Consider the following 18,913-nt stretch of genomic DNA (forward strand, 5'->3'; position numbering starts at 1 on the left):
GCAGACGATACCTGTATGTGAGCTCTTGGGAAGGGGGAAGAAAGTTTCTTTGGCTGAGGGCTGAGGCCCAGGCAGGTGAGCAGTGTCAAAGTGACTGTAAGGAAGGGGCTTTCTGCGAGCGGTGGAGGGCCGCGGGAGGGCGTACCAGCTGTCAGCCCGCATGACAGTTCCGGGACCCGGCAGGGTGAGCGCCTCTGATTGGGGGTGTGCGTGCCTGTGGCCAATTGCTGGTGCCAAAACGTAGCGCAAAGTCAGACTGCAAACAACGATACTTTTCTTTGTGTCCTCACGTGTTTGAAGAGAGATTGGAGGGGAAGGGGCTGTCACATGGTAAGTTAATATTAAATGAAGCATGTCTTCCTGCCAGATATGCTAATAATCACCTTGCTAAGCGTTTGGGTAAACAGTAATGAGAACAGGTAGTTCTGCAAGAGATGGGGAGAACCTGAAAATAACCTTCGTCTTGGTAAACAGTTGAAGGCTGTTTGGGCGCTCTTTGAACTTCTGAAGTGGGAACCCCTTTGATGTAGTATAACTTTGGCTACATATGTTCCCCCAACTCAGTTTCTTTTGTGATAGTTAATCTGAAGGCTCTAATGCCCTAAAGAGAACACAAATATTCCAGAAAAGAAACGCTAAGGAAAAATCGACTTTGTGACTAATGAATGAGAGTTGTGCAGTTTCCCTGATTGAAGAGTAGAGAAGTCATTTTTCCCTGAAACATGACAGGCGTTTCCTTAGAAGCAAGTCACAGCATGTTTATTCATCAGAGACCATGCGAACATTGGCAGTTGTCTAGAGGAAACATGGAAAAGTCTCAAAGCAACATGACTAATATAAAAGATATTTAGTATAATGCTTACGTAGAGGAAACATGTAGTGTATGAATTCTTTCATTTGTTCGAATTGTCTTCTCCCCTCTGCAAATAGCCCTGTTACTGTTGACTTCTGTTCCTACTTTCCAAGTGTTTTTGTTGTTCAGTATTATATATTCTTCATCAGGATGTGTGAGTAAAGAAATATATTGGTAGAAAGATCTTAGTCATCAAAACATGGGCCTCTAAATGGAACTGCTGAGATACTTAAATTGAAGATGAAACTTTCAGGAATACAGAAATGTATTTGAGTGCCACAAAATAAGATAGTATTAAACTGGTGGATTTGAAAATTAAGTTAAGGGACAATTAAAAAATGATAGCATATGCATATACATGAAATATACTTACTAGTGTCCAGAAATCAATACTTTGAGTAGAATAGGTGAGATCAGATGGCTTTGGGATGAAGGAGTGGAGAGAGCCATCTAATGATAAGAATGACTTCAGATTTCACTTTTGAGAATTTAAAGCTTAAGCTGATACATTCTTGAAAATGTACAAAACTACTTTATCTAATTCTTCAACTATGAAGAAAATACTTTTAAGGAATTTGACCCTTTCTGCAAATTTAAGGTGGAACATCTGCAAAAATGCTTCAACATCCATCTATAGTAACACCCTGGCTGTATCATTTTACCTTACATTCTATTTAGAGAAGTGATCAATATCTGCAAAGTATAAGCATAAAAAAAATAATGTCATCTTTCACTTTTCTATCTTGTCCCTTGGCATATCCCAAGTGCCTGTTATATTTGTTGAATATTCAGTACAGTATTGCTTTTGTTCTTTTTCTCAATCCCAAAACGTTAAACATGATTTAATTATGGGGAAAGAAGTATTCTAGATATGGGTTTATGGGAGGTGGCAGGGAGCAATCTCAAAATGTTAAAATAAATTATTGGGTTTGGGAAGTAAATTCCTTACTATAAAATTAATTAAACCATTACTCATCACTCTAATAACCTCTGAGGCCTAGTTTAGTCCTCCTTGGATATCCCTGCTGTAAGGAATCCCTCTGTAATTTTCCAAGTTTTACATTGTTGTAACAGGTCATTTTAAAGAAATCTAGTGCAACTCTATATTTTACATATGAGAATCTGAAGCCTGGAGACACTGAGTGACTTTGCTGAAGTCCCAGAACAAATGAGTGGCAAAACCTGAAGGAAAACCCAGGACTTTGGTTGCCTAGTTCATTGCATTTTTTTTTTTTTTTTTAAATCTTTAACTGACCACTGTAAGATACACTTAAATTTCAGAGAGTCATTTTCGGTACATTATCTTTAGAACTACTACTGCTTGTGTTTTTTACTTGCCCTGTCAGATACCCCCATTTGTTTTTTAATTTATTGAAATTTAAATGTCAAAACTAAATGTAGTTAACCTTGCTTTGAGGGACCCTAATATTTTGATTCCGAAACAAATTTTCAGGAATGGACCCGGGTAAAAAACCTTTATAATTTTGCAGGTTTGGAGTTATGGAGTTCATTGCAGGCGTAGAAAAAATTAAATGATTTAGCAGATACTTTTTTAAGCTATTATTTAGATGCATTGCTGGCTCTAAAATTTTACTGATTGTATAAATTGAATTCTTGTTAGGTAACATTTATTGACTACTTAGAAGTTGAGTATCTTAGTTGAGGTTGCAACATGAGAATTACCTAGGGATCTTTAAAACTAACACCCATGGTCTCACACCTGCTACCCATTCTGATTTTATTTGGCCTATGCTGGGACAAGCTGTGGAGAGGTTTTAAATGCGGCTTCATTGATGGTAGTGTGCTGTCAGATCGGAGAACCATTGATTAAGTGTCAACATCTGTGATGGAGGGGAAGCCATAGATGGAATAAGGGTTGCTATTAAACATTTTTAGGCAACTCAGGATCCTCACTTTCAGCTTTAGTTTGCTTCTTTAAAGATTCCATTTAGGTGCTTTATAGTAATATTTAAAAAAAATTGCTACTCCTCTCTGAGGAAGTATATTAATACCACTTTGCACTTGTGGAAACCGAGGCTCTGAGAGCTAAACTAACAAACTCAGAGCCACACAGCTTTAAGTGATGAAAGAGTAACAAAAACAAGATCTGATCCCCATTCCTGTGCTCTTCCTCAGTAGGCATGTTGGCACCCAATGTTTGCCACTATGGATTACTCTGAATGGCCAAAGTATTTTTATTTAGAGTGGCTTTATAAGTGTTGCCCTGACTCTTTTTAAAATCATGTTTATATGTTTAAAAACTCCTGCAAATTCTAATGCATATGAAAAACCCCAATGCCTAGGATTTAAAAAGAACTTAAATGTTTGGTTTATGTCTTCAAAATATTGAACATTTTCATGTTTTCGGGCTATTTAACACATAGTTAAGTGACAGCCTTCTTTTGTCATATGACAAACTACTTCTTTTTGCTATTAGGTGGCTATTAAATTTATAGTGTACTTTCAAATTAGGAATTTTTGATTACCAAATAAGAAAAATGAAATTAAGGTACTATTAGACTTTTTGTCCAAAGTCTAATTTCCTCTAAATGTGTTAGAGGATACTGAATAACGTTATGACCTTATTACAGTATTGAAATGCCAGGTGTATTTACATAATACACGTTTCATGTTATTGAGACAACTGCTTTCATTTAATTAGTCAAAACTTGTGACCCCTTACTTTATATAAAACACGTCCTCTCATCACTAGGAGATTGGCTGCCGATGTTAAGAGCTTTACCAAAGAAATTCTCTAAGTCTGCAGGAAAAGAACATGATGTTAGTATAGAAATGGTACTTTCATGTTAGCTTTAAAACACTATGTTTATGCTTCAAGCTTAATATATAATAGCTTAACTCTTTGATCAGCAAACTATGGCCAAGCAAAGTAAGTCCAGAAGACTGAAATTCACCTATTTGGTTTTAATTGTAATTTTTTGTTGTTGGTAAAATGCATATAACAAGATTTATCTTAAGCATTTTTAAGTGTATAGTTCAGTGGTACATTCATATTGTTGTACAGCCAGTGCCACCATCCGTTTCCAGAACTCTTTTTTTCATCATGTAGAACTGAACTTCATACCCGTTAAACATAGCTCCCACTCTCCTCTCCCCCATCCCCTGGCAGCCACCATTCTACTTTCTGTCTCTGTGATTTTGACCACTCTAGGTAGCTTGTATAAGTGGAATCAAAGTCTCTATTTTTTTTTTTTTTGTGATTGGCTTATTTCACTTAGCATAATGTTCTCAAAGTTCATATTGTAGCATATATCATAATTTCTTTTTTAGGGCCAAATAATATTCTACATTGTGCTTATCTGTGGATGGACACTGGGTTGCTTCCTTATTTTAGCTATTGTGAATAATGCTGCTAGGAACATGGGTATACAGATATCTTTTTAAGACTCTGCTTTCCGTTCTTTTGAAGTAGAATTGCTGGATCAAATGGTAATTTTATTTCTAATTTTTCGAGGGCAACCATACTCTTTTCTATATTGGTTGTACTATTTTAACATCCCAACAACAGCGGTTGCCAACCCTTGTCGGTTTCTGTTTATTTTTTTTTTAAATAGTGGCCATCCTAATGAGTGTGAGGTGGTATCTCATTGTAGTTTTGACTTGCATTTTCCTAGTAATCACTGATGTTGAGCATCATTTCATGTCCTTATTGTTTATTTGCGTATCTTCTTTTGAGAAATGTCTAAGTTCTTTGCCTATTTTTTAGTTGGGTTTGCTTTTTTGGTTGAATTTTAGGAGTTTTGTATATATTCTAGATATTATTCTCTTTCTGTAGAGTTTTATTGGCACACAGCCATACCCACTCATTTGCCTATTGTCTATGACTGCTTTCTCATCATAGTTGTATGGTCCAGACAGAGATCATATGGCCTGCAAAGCTAAAAATATTTACCTTGGCCATATATAAAGTTTGCTGACCCTCCTGGCCTAATTTATGAAATTGATAAATGATGTAGTGATTATTATTTAATTCAAATTTATTTACTGGCAGGATGACTTTTAAGTATTAAACTTAAATATAAATTGGGACAAAATGATTAATGATTAATGTTCTGTTTGCATATAACAAGATATATCTTATAGTAAGAGATTTTGCAGAATGATTAGTGATTGATTTTTTTTTTTTAAGTGAAGACAGGCGTGGTCCCTTGGTAAGCATTGCAGAATTTTAACATGATATTGGAATATATTTTAAAGAGAAGTTCTAAACTTCTGTGCTGGAGATACTTTCATGAAAAATGACTAATACATAGTTAAGATGTTTTAGAAACAAAGCTGAAAGAGTTCCTATCTAGGTCTTTGAAAACTCAAAGCTACTTTATGACTTAAGTCAAACTGCCTTTATAATTTCTAGCAAGTGTTTTTGTTGTTGTTAAAGATATTTCATATCTGTAAGCTTTTAGTGTTCTAACATTAGTATGATTGTTGTAAGGCTTTTTTTTTTTTTTAAATGACTGCTTTGCTAAATTTTCCCTCCATCTGTTACAGTAAAAATAAACTAAAAGTATGGGAGAAAGAAGTTTCCCAGGACTATTTATAAAGGGCCAAATGTCTTCAGTTTTGCATACAAACTTCCATATCTGAGGAATGAATCCCTTGGAAAAGCTTCTCAAAGACTGACTAGTCTTAAGAAAAAATAATGGAGTGAGTGTGGGTAATTTATTATTATTTTAATATAGTTTAAGTTCACAATGCTGTTTATATATGTAAATAAGTTAAAACTACTTAATGGCTTTACACATAAACAAAGCTGTAGAGTTGAAATGTGGAGTAATTTGACAAAGAAAGTACTTTAATTGGGATGGTCATCTCAGGATTAAGACAGCAAAGAATGCCAAGGCAGGAGAAAAAGTCTATTAAGCTCAACTCCTAGAATGCTGAAAACTTGGTACTATTTGTAAGTTTTAATACATTTTAAATCGTGATAAATCCTTACGAAGGTCAGAATTTCCAGGTTTCATTAGCAATAAATTACGGTATTTGGGTTTCCAGTATGTGTTGTGCCCTATGTTGGGCAACATCCTGATTATATCCATGCTTTTCCATGCTATATAACTCTGGGATATTGCTCAGAAACAGGCCTTCAGAAATTTGGTGGGAGGAGGACACATATACTACTGAATCAGGTCGGTTTCTTAACTGCTTACTCTTTAGAGAAAAAATAGAGCCCCATTAAGGCTTTCAGGCTTGTGGTTATGAGGTGGTGACAACGGAGGTGCTAGGGAAACAGGGAGAAGAATTGCTTCAGATCCCTCCTTTTAATTCTCCCTGGTTACTCTTGTTCTCTCCCTGTTAGAAACACTCTGCCCATTGAAATTAGAGCTTCAGAGATAATGTAAACAGTTATACATAAAGTACCATAGTCTTCCTCCCTGTCCTTTATCCATGGGTGATGTTCCATGTGTTCCAGCCCCCAGTGGACGCCTGAAACTGGGGATAGTACCGAACCCTATATATACACACCGATTTTTCCCCCTATGCATACACACCTGTGATAAATTTTAATTTACAAGATGGGCAGAGTAAGAGATTCACCACATAACTAATCATAAAATAGAACAGTCATAACAGTTATAAGTTATATGTAGTGGTCACTTTGGGGCAACAGGTTGGAGCAATGGAATGTCGAGCGGGTCCACAGAGACCACTTGGCTGAAGACGGGCCCTTCAGGGGACCCACCTCAGACTAGCCATAGGCCCTAACTAACCAATGGGCTGCTTACAACCTGGCACAGTTACCAGAAAGGGAAAATTCCTTACGTCCCCAAACTTCCTCAATTTCCCTCTTTAAAAGCAGCCCCTACCCACTGCCTTCTCGAAGTCAGTCCCTCCCCGGCTGTCCTGCCCGAGGCTCCCTTGCTGCTTATTCCGTAAACTTTCTCCTTTGTTCCGCCTCAGGTGAATTCTTTCACCGCGCCCAGCCTCTGGCTTCCACTTGATCCTCGCCCCACATTTGGGGGCACCCATCCGATGGGGAGAGACACCACATTATATAATATGTAATAAAACTTATGTGACTATGGTTGGGCTCTCTCACTCCCGCGTGTGCTCCTGTGTGCACTCTCTATCCGCCCCTCCCCCAAATTAGGGGCCTGTACTCACCCTTCCAGTGATGACGTGGGTGAGAGAACGCCTTCCCGAGGAGATGAAGCGACGTGGGTGACCCAGGCCCTGTGACGCAGGGTGAGGCTACAGCTGACCCTTGGGAGGATTCCTCAGAAGGGGGGGGTCGTCTGCTGACCGCTGGCAACCGAAACTGCTGATAATGGCGACTACCACTGTCTGGGTTAATAGGAGAGAGGTTTTCTTTTGTAGTTGCCTCAGACTTGTAGAAAATTACTTTGGACAGAATTAAGAGTGAAATACCATATTTTGGGGGGAGGGGGATTGACTTGTGAAAATAACAAAAGTGGTTCAGAGGCGACCCTTTGAAGTGGGGTTGAAAAAGCACCTGAATTATAATAGTTAGGTCCATGCTATGGTTAGGTTGACTTTAAACAGGGTTGAACGCCAGTGACATCAGAATATATTGTTAAAATGGTAGTGTCATTGGAAAAAGTGCTTTGTTTTTCAGTGTGATTAATTTTGGAGGATTAACACCAAGGTATGCATTCCACTGTACTTTTTAAAATTATACCATTTTACTTTGTAGCCTATTATTACAGCTTCTGCACTTATACCAAGATATATTTATAAGGAAGTAGAGTTAAGATGCTGAAACCTAAATGGGACATTTATCACCAGTCCTTGAGGATTTTCATCTCTCTAACCTGCATGCACATGTACACATGCTATTATTTCTGGAGAAATGGAAGTGAGGAAGTATGAGATGACCCCAAGGGGAGTTGTGGTGACAGGAGCCAGAATTTTAACAGCTGCTGTAGTTGTGTATCAGTTCAGATCTGCTGGAAAAACAGGAAATTGAGTTGCTAAATTGGAACAAGGCTACCACCCTACCATTCCCATGTCTAATGGACATGCTGTAGTTTCTAGGCCAAATTAAGTCAACAGTGGTCAAGATAATTATAAGAGCTGCTGAATTTATTATTTCCCTTGTGCTAAAGTGGAAATGTCAGAGAGAGGAGCAACCCTTTGTTTCTCTCTTGTTCTTTTATGCCTGCCAGTCAAGTATCACTGCTTTAATAGGAAGGAGACAGGGTGACTGTCTTAAAGGACCTCATGGTCTCAGGCAGCCCCCATATTCTCGGGTATTCATGAGTTGGTCATTTGCTGACAGCAAAACTCCTGAGTGAAGTGCCTACTAGATTATGGGCATGGTTTCTTCCAGTCTTCACTTTTATTTAAAATGTCCATTCCGAGAAAGCAGCTAGATGCTTTAATTTCAAATGAATATCTTTTTGCTCTGCTTTAGGAGAGCAAAGCTGGAGGTGGCAGAAAAGAATTTTAGCATATGAAAATAAACTAGTTTTTAAATTTTATGTTGTGATCCCATGCTACCAGCCTTCTATCTTCAGTTTCCTCTTTCTCTGAAACAGGGCAGGTGATAGTTTTATTACCTGTGAACATTTACCCCTGTAGGAAAGTTAGGTATGACTTCACTTGAAAAACCTGAGTGATCTGAAAGGGGAAATAGACTGATTTTTCCCCTCACATTTTAATTGGGACAAATTTTTATCTAGAACTTATTCCAACCTGTAATTTACTCCAGTTTACATATATCATTTTTGAAATACAACCTTGTCTGAAAGGAGCAATGTCTAACTTATGTCTAATCATCTGTGATCCTGTGTGTATGTAGAAAAACATAGGAAATTCATTCTTAGATGATGCTAAGAAAATTTAGTCCTGAAGTTTGTGCTGGTATCCTTGTGAAGCCTAGGAACTTGTTTCCAACTAACTTGGTAGTTAAAAGTGGTATAGACTTGAAGAACTCTAAAAACGCCCATTAGTAAATTCTTTTTTTTTTTTTTTTTAAGATTTTATTTATTTGACAGAGCATAAGCAGGGGGAGTGGCAGAGGGAGAGGGAGAAGCAGGCTTCCTGCTGAGCAGGGAGCCCAGTGGAGGGCTCCACCCCGGGACCCTGGGACCATGACCCGAACTGAAGGCAGATGCTTAACTGACTGAGGGAGCCACCCAGGAATCCCTAGAGTTTTTCTAATCAAATTCAGGATTTCGTATATAAGCTGGGGATGCACCACTTTGGGATTTTCATTTTTTTTGTGAATCATAGTGATTTAGGACACTAAGCAGATTATGCAAGTTCAGATTAGTGGCAATTCTGAGAGTTGTCTGAAGGTGTTGAATGAAATTTGCTGCTATTTTTGGTAAACCAAACCATTTATTTTTTGTGTTCTTCCAGATATTGAGCACATCAAGTTGGCGGTGATGAATATTTGAATATCACGGATTTGGATTAGTTAAACTTAGGCAAGGTAGAGACCAAGTTTCTGGAGTCACACAGATAATTGGAATGGTTTGAACACCAAGACACTGTTGGTATTAAAGGATCAGCCATGGGATACTAAGAAATGATGGGCTTGCTGAAGGCATACACAGCTTGGGAGGCGGGAGCAGTACATTGATGGCTATTTAATTCCATCTTTTACCATCTGTTGATCTTCACAGGGAATTTCCTAAGATTTCCTGTCAAGAAGCAATTTTAAAAATTCTGCTGGCAGTTGGCCATTTTGTTTTAATAGTTAAAGGCTATCTAGAATGCCTTGCTCTCTGAATCAAACCTAGTCAAAACTTCTGCTTATTGTGCTGATGATTCATGCTGGTGTGTGGTCTGTGTGACTGGTGAGGAACCTGTCTGTCTTGGGCTGAGTTGTGGATGGCTTTGCACACATTCTCTCTGTGGCCTTAGGAGTATTTCCTCAAAATGATCTTTATCAGTGCAACCCTAGGTCAGACATTCTTGAGGAGTAAGAAAAGGAGGGGTGTGCTTTGCAATTGGGAATGGTGGCTTCCCCCCGCCCTTAAACTTAATACTACTAATTAAAAAGTTTTCATTGATATATGCATTTTAACCTCAAAATGAGCTATGTCGGGGTGCCTGGGTGGCTCAGTTGGTTAAGCGTCATCGAGCCCACATCGGGCTCCCTGCTCAGCAGGGAGTCTGCTTCTCCCTGTGCCCCTCACCCTGCTCTTGTGCTCTCTCTCAAATAAAATCTTAAAAAAAAATAAAGAATAAAATCAGCTATGTCAAAGCAGAAAAAATTTCTGAAGTTTTTTTTTTTTTTTTAAGATTTTATTTATTTGACAGAGACACAGTGAGAGAGGGAACACAAGCAGGGGGAGTGGGAGAGGGAGAAGCAGGCTCCCCGCTTAGCAGGGAGCCCAATGCGGGGCTTGATCCCGGAACCCGGGGGTCATGACTTGAGCCGAAGGCAGATGTTAATGGGACTGAGCCACCCAGGTGCCCCTGAAGTATTGTTTTTTTTTTTTAAAGATTTTATTTATTTGACAGAGAGAGACACAGCGAGAGAGGGAACACCAGCAGCGGGAGTGGGTGAGGGAGAAGCAGGCTTCCCACGGAGCAGGGAGCCCAATATGGGGCTCGATCCCAGGACCCTGGGACCATGACCCGAACTGAAGGCAGACGCTTAACAACTGAGCCACCCAGGTGCCCCTGAAGTATTGGTTTTTAAAATGGGAAAATTTGAAAGAAATAGTAATACCCTTTACATATGCAATCTGATTTTTCATTTTATATTTAAATACATTAAGCGTCTCTCAGTCGTTGTATATAGTGCTCATTTACTTGAGCCCCCTGTGATCTGCTTATGTTTTTACACTACTGCTTCATGGGAAAAAAATTAATTTTGTAAGGTTGTGAAAGGGAATATTTCCTGATTCTTCCCCCCACCTTCTTCACCTAGCCAAGTAGATGCACTCAGTGCTAAATGGAATTGTAGAGATAATTAAGTTCTTAGTTGGGGATATAAATGAAGACAGGAACAAGAAAATGGGCAATATATTCAATGAGTGGAAAAATGAAAGAGAACAGTCTCTGGTGGTGAAAGAAAAGGCAGTGGTGTTAAATGCTAGATTTTGCTAATTTAAGCAGTTAGAGGCTTGACGTCTTTAATCTCTTGTGCTCTTATGCTCAGTTGGTAACTGCAGTTTGTGAAACACTTCTGTGATCTTAGGTTGTTACAGAGCATTTTCTGCCAAAGACCATGTATAACCTCTTCAGAAGTACCATATATGCTTTTGGGAGGAGAGATTCCATCCAAAATATAATTCATAATTATTCTAATGTCAGTAATTCTTTACGTTGGTGTTTATAGGTCACACCTCTTATTCATTATTTTTTAATAGGCAATATATCCAAATGGCACAGAATTCAAGAGGAAAATGACCAAATAGTGAGAGACCTCTCTCTAGTCCCTTGATTGCTGGCATTCAGGTTTTCTCCCCAGAGGCATCAGTGTCACCAGTTCTTTCAAATCCTGGTAGGATACTGTTTATCAGTGCTGTCCAGTGGGAATATAATGGGAACCATAAATACAATTTAAAATTTTTTAGGCACTACATTAAAAAATTCAATTTAAATGATATATTACATGATGCAAATTAATATGATTCTAGTTCTACAAAACACGAATGTTATCTTTAACAAAATATTTTGCACTGAGTCAGTTTTGAAATTTAATTACATAAAATTGAAATTTAAATCCTTAGTCACACTAGCCACATATCCAGTGCTGAAAAGCCTTATGTAATTATTGCCTAGCATATTGGAGAGTGCATCTCCTTACACTCAGGAGGAAACAAGTGTATGTATGTATATTGTATCTCTCTTATACACAGTGCTGCTTTGTACCTTGCTTTTTTTACTTAATCATAATAAGTTGGTAATTATTCCATTTCAGTACATAAAGGACTCTGTTTTTCCCCCCTAGTATTATGTCTTCGTGGGGATGAACCATGACTTATATAACTAGTCCCCTATTGATGGATACTGGATTTATTCCCCCCATACCACTCTTTGCTATTAACTGGTCATTTTAACATTCTTTACACAGTTTAAAATTTACTGTGCTAATACTCTTTGCTGGTATTTTTTTTTTTTCCTTTCCTGGTGTGTTTGAGTAAGTTAACTAGATTGTGAAAACCTAGAAAGCAGAGGCCATGTTCTTGACTTCTTTTGTGTATACTGCTGGGTTTAATTGAATTTCCTGCATGTACCTAGACACCTAATGATGAGTTACTGGATAGGTATTATTTGAATTTGTGTGAACCTGAGCAAGAGGGCAGTGCTGGGGATGAAGACCAGTGGGTTACTTGTTCACTAGAGGGGTAAAAGCTCAGTGACAAAAAGCATCAAACTGAGTATTTAACATTCATTTTTGTAGCCATTAATCAAAATGAATTGTTAAACCACCATCAAATGCTACAGCATTAAAAGAGCTGTTGTAAATCTCTTAGCACTCTGTTATAAAATTCCATTCTTGGTCTGATAGAGTCTTTTAGCATTATTCCCTGCAGTGGTGTTTATAAGAGAAATATGCATTTCATTAGTAGTATAAGTGAAAATTCTGAGTAATGTTTCCATCTTAAACTTAGACAAAACCAAATGTTTGGCTATCATGGGGAGGATTGTTTAACAGGACATAAGTGGTATATGGTTATATACAGCCTAAATATTCCTATTTGAATAATGATAGCAGAGTAACATTTGATTTGTAGAATATAGGTTTTGAGAATGAAGCAATTCGTCATTAATTGCATGACTAATTAGTGCATAAGAATTCCACTCATTTGTGTCAAGACCCCAAAACGTAAATTGTCAAGAGCCTTGCTATTTTGATTGTTATTCTACTGGTATAAGAAATTAGTCTTTTGATGTGAACAATAGTAGCTAAAGAAAAGAACAAATAATAAAGGGTGTTTTCTTCCAGCTCGTGAAAGAAGAGTTTGAGAATTTAAACGTATCATGAGTGGAAGAAATTGTCGAAAAATCAGTACGAGTGCTCTTTCTCCCCAGTGTTTTTGGTGAAAATTAAATTTCAAGATGTGTACAAAACTATAAATTATTAATAGAAAACAAGTTTGCTCATTTTATTTTTCTAAGAATATTTTTGGCAGCAAATCGACATTTTACATTGTCTTCAAATAAAATGAAATTCTAAGCCAGAATTCATCAGAAAAAAAAAAAAAAACCTTGAAAAAGTAAAAGTTTAATGTATGGCCAGGTGTACAGCGTTCCATGAAGCATTTTAAGTGAGGCTAATTCTCTCCATTTAACTGCAGTCTACTTTAAAGTTGTCCAGTGTGGTGAACCAGTGTGCCTTCCAGAAGCCAGAATAACACTCAGCAGGTAGCTGTTGCAGAATGGACTTGGTGACAGAGATCTGGAACCCAGTCTCTATTCTGCCACTCGTTGGCTGGGTACTTTCTTTCCCTCATTGGGCCTCTGTTTCCTCTGTGGTGGAAGAAGATAATTATACAGCATGAAAGTGTGGAAGTAACACCAGCACATATCAGGTTTTCAGTTTATGCTTGTTAAATTATTAACATTACCTGCTTTTTAGGAAACAGCTTTGTGTAATGCCGACATTGTTACTGTACTAAATGGAAACCAAGGAGTGAGAGAACGTGTCTGTTCTCATTTTTCTGTCCCAGGAAATGGAAGATGGGGTTGGTTTTCTTCATTGGTCCCCCATGAAATCGCTGTGCCAGGTGCAGGGAAGTTATTCTTGGAACACTGAATACAAAATGGGTATGAATCTTAATGAAAATCACATTCCTTTTAGAGGAGAAAAATGCCCCCTCTGAGATTAGGAGTATGTTACCAAGGTGATTGCAATTCTGATTGTTTCCTCTCTTTGCCATTGTGGGAATTGCCTTATATTTTAGTATTTCACTTCTCTGTAAGATGAGAGTAACTCTAACTGCATTTCTTTGATTTTGTTAGTACTGATACGTAGTGACTGAAAATTTTCTTTTGTAATGTCATGTATAAGAACATCATTATTCAAAAGAGGGAATGGGAATTTGAGACATTTTCTAACCATAGGCTCTCACATATCAAAGAAAATCTTTTTTTACATAGTGATGACAGTGACTATCATTTAGGATGGGAGGCTAATGGGCAGCATTCGTTCTAGATTGTATAAAGCTATAGCTCTTTAGGTTCTGGTGGCAGCATGTTAGCATGGTCTGAAAGTTAACCCGACATACCCTTGACTAAAAGCCTTTATTAGAGCAAATACAATTAAATAGTCTTATTAATATTTTTCTGGATTTGCTTTTTTTTGGTAATATAGGAATATTTTTCATATTCTTGCAGATAAGTTTGGATGTCAAAAAGACTATTCAGAATTTAACATAAATAAGATCTGCTTTTTCTTAGTATAATGAAAAACTTTAGATAGAATGAGTTATACTTATGCATAGACTCTGCACTTGGAAAGTTTCTTGAGCATTAAGGTGTTCCCAGTAAATTTTCTTTTAAATAATGTGTTTTATAAGAGAGTAGGTAAAATAATATGGAACCTTAGTTACTTAAGGGATTGAACAAATATTTTTAAATTCAAATTTCCAATAATTAAAAGGATCAGAGTTATAGTAATTTAGGAACAATGGGTAGTGGCTTACTGGACTCTGGTCATACAAGCATTGAGCGTTTACTGAGCACTGACTATTCGCCAGGTACTGTGTCAAGTGCATGACAGGTGCTACTGCATTTAATAGTCATTAATCACTCTGTAAAGTAGATGTAGTTGTTATCCAGATTGCGTAGAAGAGGAACTGAGGCTTACGGTGTAATTTGTCTAGGATCACAGAGCCAGGCAATGGCAGATCTGAGTGGAACCCAAATGTCATTTGAAATCCATACGGTTTGATCACTTTGCACCTGCTCTTCTGTTCCCCACACCCTCCCCCCAGAACTTCCAGGGGTGGCAAAGCCAATATAATAAATAATAGTAGGAGTGACAGTAAATGGGACTAAACACTTTCTTGCCAATTTTTTTCTGATTACAAAATTGACATGCTTATCATAGAATATTTGAAAGCAATAGGAATATGTAAAGAAAAATCATCATTATCTAGGCTACCTGGAGATATTACAGTTGTTAACATGATTTGAATTTTAGCATTTCCCAAGGTGCTGCCTTGCACACAGGGAGGGGCAGAGGGAGAGAGAAAATCTTAAGTAGGCTCCACTCCCAGCATCGGAGCCCACCAGGAGGCTTGAGGTCATGACCTGAGTTGAAATTATGAGTCGGAGGCTTAATGGACTGAGCCACTCAGGTGCCCTTCCAAGGTGCCTTCTGAATAAGATAGAAGTCAACTTGTTTCCTGTAAGAACAACTTCCATGGTCAAATAATTCTGTGATTGTATAAGTTCAAAATTAATCTGTTTTCTTCTCTTAAAATCTCAGAGATTTTAATGTAATATACAGAACGGACTTCCCAAATGGAAACATTGAAAATAACATTTTCCAAATTTGTTTATCAGAAGAACCCTGATTTATATCTTAAAACCAGTGTTCTTTCAGATATAGTTTAGGCAATGCTGTGGTGTGGATAGAATGCATCCTTCGAGACTTCTAAATGTTTGGATTTTTAACTATGTATTATTTTCATATTCTTTTTCTTCAGGATTATATGTTATTTCAGTTATTTGAAATGCATTTAAAAATGCTTTTTTGTGTCAGACGCTTGGGTCACTCAGTCAGTTAAGCGTCTGCCTTTTGCTTAGGTCATGATCCCAGAGTCCTGGGAATCGAGTCCTGCATCAGGCTCCTTGCTGGGCAGGGAGCCTGCTTCTCCCTCTGCCTGCTGCTCCCCCCCTGCTCATGCTGGCTCTCTCTCTCTCTCTGACAAATAAATAAAATCCTTAAAAAAAATCTTTAAAAAAATAATAAAAATGATTTTTGTGGGGCATCTGGGTGGCTCAATTGGTTAAGCGTCTGACTTGATTTTTGGCTCAGGTCATGATCATGTGGTTATTGGGCTCTGCCCTCAGCAGGGAGTCTGCTTGAGATTTCTCTCCTCTCCCTGTACCCCTTGCTCAGTTCGTGCTCTCTCTCTCTCTAAAATCTTTTAAATTGCTTTTTGAAATAATTGTGCAACAAATCTTTTGCTTGCCTGTGTGTATATTTACATTTTTTTTTTTAATTTTCACCTGTTAGTGTTAGATATTTGGATTGTTTCCAGTGAAATCGTTAACTCTGCATGATAGGGTATAAGTTTTAGATTTGGGTGAATGCAGTTCCAGAACTGAGAGACTGCAAAGTCTGCAGCAGTGAAGAAACCAGTCCCAGAGTTTTTTACAGTTAGAAACTGAAAGCCTTTGCAAGTTTCAGAGAAATCTGTGTGGAAGGTCCTGTGACTTGAGAAATACAGATTTTCTTAGACCTAGGATGGGGTTATGTCCCAATAAACCCATCATAAATTGAAAATATAGGAAGTCAAAAATGCATTTAATACACCTAACTTACTGAATATCATAGCTTAGTCTAGCTTACCTTAAAGGTGCTCAGAACATTAGCCTACAGTTGGGCATAATCATCTAATACAAAGCCAGTTTTTATAATAAAGTGTTGAATATCTCATGTACATTTAAGATTTTATTTGAGAGAGAGTGCATAAGCCTGGGGAGCATAGAGGGAAAGGGAGAAGCAGGCTCCCCGCTGAGCAGGGAGCCTGATGCCCAGCTCAATCATGACCCAACCTGAAGGCAGATGCTTAACCGACTAAGGCGTCCCTCTCATAACATATTGAATACTGTACTGAAAGTGAGCAACACAATGGTTGTGAAGTGTATCAGTTCTTTACACTTGTGATCATGTGGCCGACTGGGACCTGCATTGCCCCTGCCCCACATCACTAGAGAGTATCTCTCTACTGCATACCTCTAGCCTGGGAAAAGATCCAAATTAAAATTCGGAATAGTTTCTGCTAAGTGCGCATTGCTTCTGTACCATCATAAAGTTGAAAAGTTGGAAGTCAGGGACCATCTGTAGTCAGTTATTAGAGTAAGCTGGTAAGTTGGGTGTTTGTGTGTGTAATTACCTACTTGGTTTGGAAGTACTGTATATGTTTTTTCAAATGCACTGTGTGGTCCCTGGGCCAGGCTTGATCTTTTCCCAGCAGCACTGGGGGAGCTTGGACACAAGGAGATCTTTGCTCTGGTCAAGGAGGATGAGGGCCGGGAATCTTCAACTCCACTGAAGGGTGAAGAAGCTGAACTTTAGGACAGGTATGGATTTTGAGAGGGGGAGTTTTGAATTTGAATTAGTTGGGGAGGACTGGGTTTGAAGCTACTTAAGAGGTAACCAAGTATAACAAGAATAAGGCATTTTCCTGAAAGTATCAACAGCTCATTAATTTTGTTTTCATTCAACAGATACTTATTGAAAGCTTACTGTGTGTCAGGTACCCACCAGGCTGGACACTGGCAGCTAATTGTATTGAAAATATTACTATATATACATGGAAAATGTATTCATGGAATAAAATCACTTTGGATTGAAAATATGATTCAATCTTATTAAAAATACACATCTTTGAACAACTTCCAAGGCAGTGTAAATAATACTCTCTCTGTTTTAAAATAAGGAAAGTCCAAATCTCTGAAATGCCAATTACTATGCAATTTTTTTTTTTTTTTTTGCCTTGGTTAACATCATGTCTGGTTTCTCAGATGTCTTAATGAACCTTTTCAGAATCTTTATGCAAATATAGAAATTGTAAATATCTATGTGCCCTTTTCCCACCCCCTTAGCACTTCCCCCTGAGATTAGTTCTTCTCATTGGACTCTGGGAAGTTGCTAGCACAGACTTTTCTTAGCCAGAACCAAGTATCAAAACTGTCTTTCTAAGCCTGGGATTATTAACGTGAGACTGGAGAATGCTGCCCTCACTGGCGCAGTGGATTGCAAGGTCCATCGGGGTGCCAAAGGGAAAATTCTTAAAGGGAATATCCAACAACCCAGGAGGCCTGAGGATCATTGCTATGGCAGCAAGAGGTGGTTCTGGCCTATTCCTTTCGTGGCTGGGGCTTCCAGGGCCCCTGGCTCAGCAGGCACAGGGCAGAGCTCCAGTTTGATCTCAGGCGACAATGGGGGTTATTCTTCATCTGACCAGACTCGAGCAGTCACCTTTGTTGCCTTAAACTAGTAAGTTCTCTGTGTGAAGTGACAGTCAAAGACATTCTAGGAATAGTCTAGGGGCTATAGGCTTGGCATTTCAGGGAGACCTGGTGTTCAGTCCTGGCTCACCCATTGAGTAGTTAGGAAATTTTGGACAAGTTAACTTCTGTATATCTGCTTGCTTCTTTTTTTATTCTTTTATCTGAAAATGAAGATACTTATCTCATAGACTCATGTCTGGGATTAATTGGAAGTATTTATACTTAAAACCATGAAATACTACTACAACTCCTTGCCTATGATAGTAATTTTACAATTAACGATTTTGAACATCAGGGTATGAAAGTTCATAAGGTTGGTTTAAGCTGCCCACTCTCAGTTTTTATTCAGTACATTAGTAGTTAATATTTGGTTAAGGACCATTGTTTCCCAAATACAAATAATGCTGTTTTGTAACTCATGAGTTCATAGAATATGATTCTTTGTAAGCAGATTTTCTGGCCCTTTACAGTCATTAGAAAAGGCTCTACCTGGTAGATGTGGAGATAGTGAGCACACAATGTGTATATTGTAGACCTTTATCCCTTTTTCCTTTAGGGAAAAAAATAGCCAACTAACCAAAGATGTTCTTTTCCTGAATTTTATTGTTGGCAGTGGTTCCTAATGAAAAGACCTTATCTTTGAGACCACAAGACTATCCCTCATGTATAAGAAGACTAGATTTTTATTATTTTTATTTTTTATTGTTTTTAAAGATTTTATTTATTTATTTGACAGAGAGAGACAGGATGAGAGAGGGAACACAAGCAGGGGGAGTGTGAGAGGGAGAAGCAGGCTTCCTGCTGAGCAGGCAGCCCGACTGGGGCTCGATCCCAGGACCCTGGGATCATGACCCGAGCCAAAGGCAGACGCTTAACGACTGAGCCATCCAGGTGCCCCAAGAAGGCTAGATTTTTATTTTGTAACTT

At 38.1% G+C, this 18,913-nt stretch overlaps 1 protein-coding gene and 1 long non-coding RNA gene across 12 annotated transcripts in view; both read left to right on the top strand.

The window, feature by feature from the left end:
- The window catches only part of COBLL1 (cordon-bleu WH2 repeat protein like 1), a 159,880-nt gene that overhangs the window by 1,600 nt on the left and 139,367 nt on the right, over positions 1 to 18,913 (top strand). Inside the window, exon 2 of one of the 11 annotated variants that reach the window (XM_073883190.1) lies at positions 5,363 to 5,518. The exons of 8 other annotated variants lie outside the window; for them this stretch is intronic. In XM_073883190.1, the coding sequence (XP_073739291.1) occupies positions 5,514 to 5,518 (5 nt within the window). In that variant the 5' untranslated portion in view covers positions 5,363 to 5,513. Of the gene's footprint in view, positions 1 to 58; positions 76 to 5,362; positions 5,519 to 11,168; positions 11,295 to 18,913 lie in introns of those variants that run through there. 2 more of the 11 variants (XM_073883202.1, XM_073883195.1) reach the window with 2 other exon arrangements.
- On the top strand, positions 7,111 to 17,313 carry LOC141370916 (uncharacterized). The gene is made up of 3 exons (XR_012375411.1): positions 7,111 to 7,478; positions 16,928 to 17,053; positions 17,201 to 17,313. It is a non-coding gene; the product is annotated as an uncharacterized lncRNA (long non-coding RNA).

This window comes from Callorhinus ursinus, unplaced genomic scaffold (assembly GCF_003265705.2).
Source record: "Callorhinus ursinus isolate GAN/ISIS: 27379988/994484 unplaced genomic scaffold, GSC_fseal_2.0 scaffold2, whole genome shotgun sequence".
Lineage (NCBI taxonomy): Eukaryota > Metazoa > Chordata > Mammalia > Carnivora > Otariidae > Callorhinus > Callorhinus ursinus.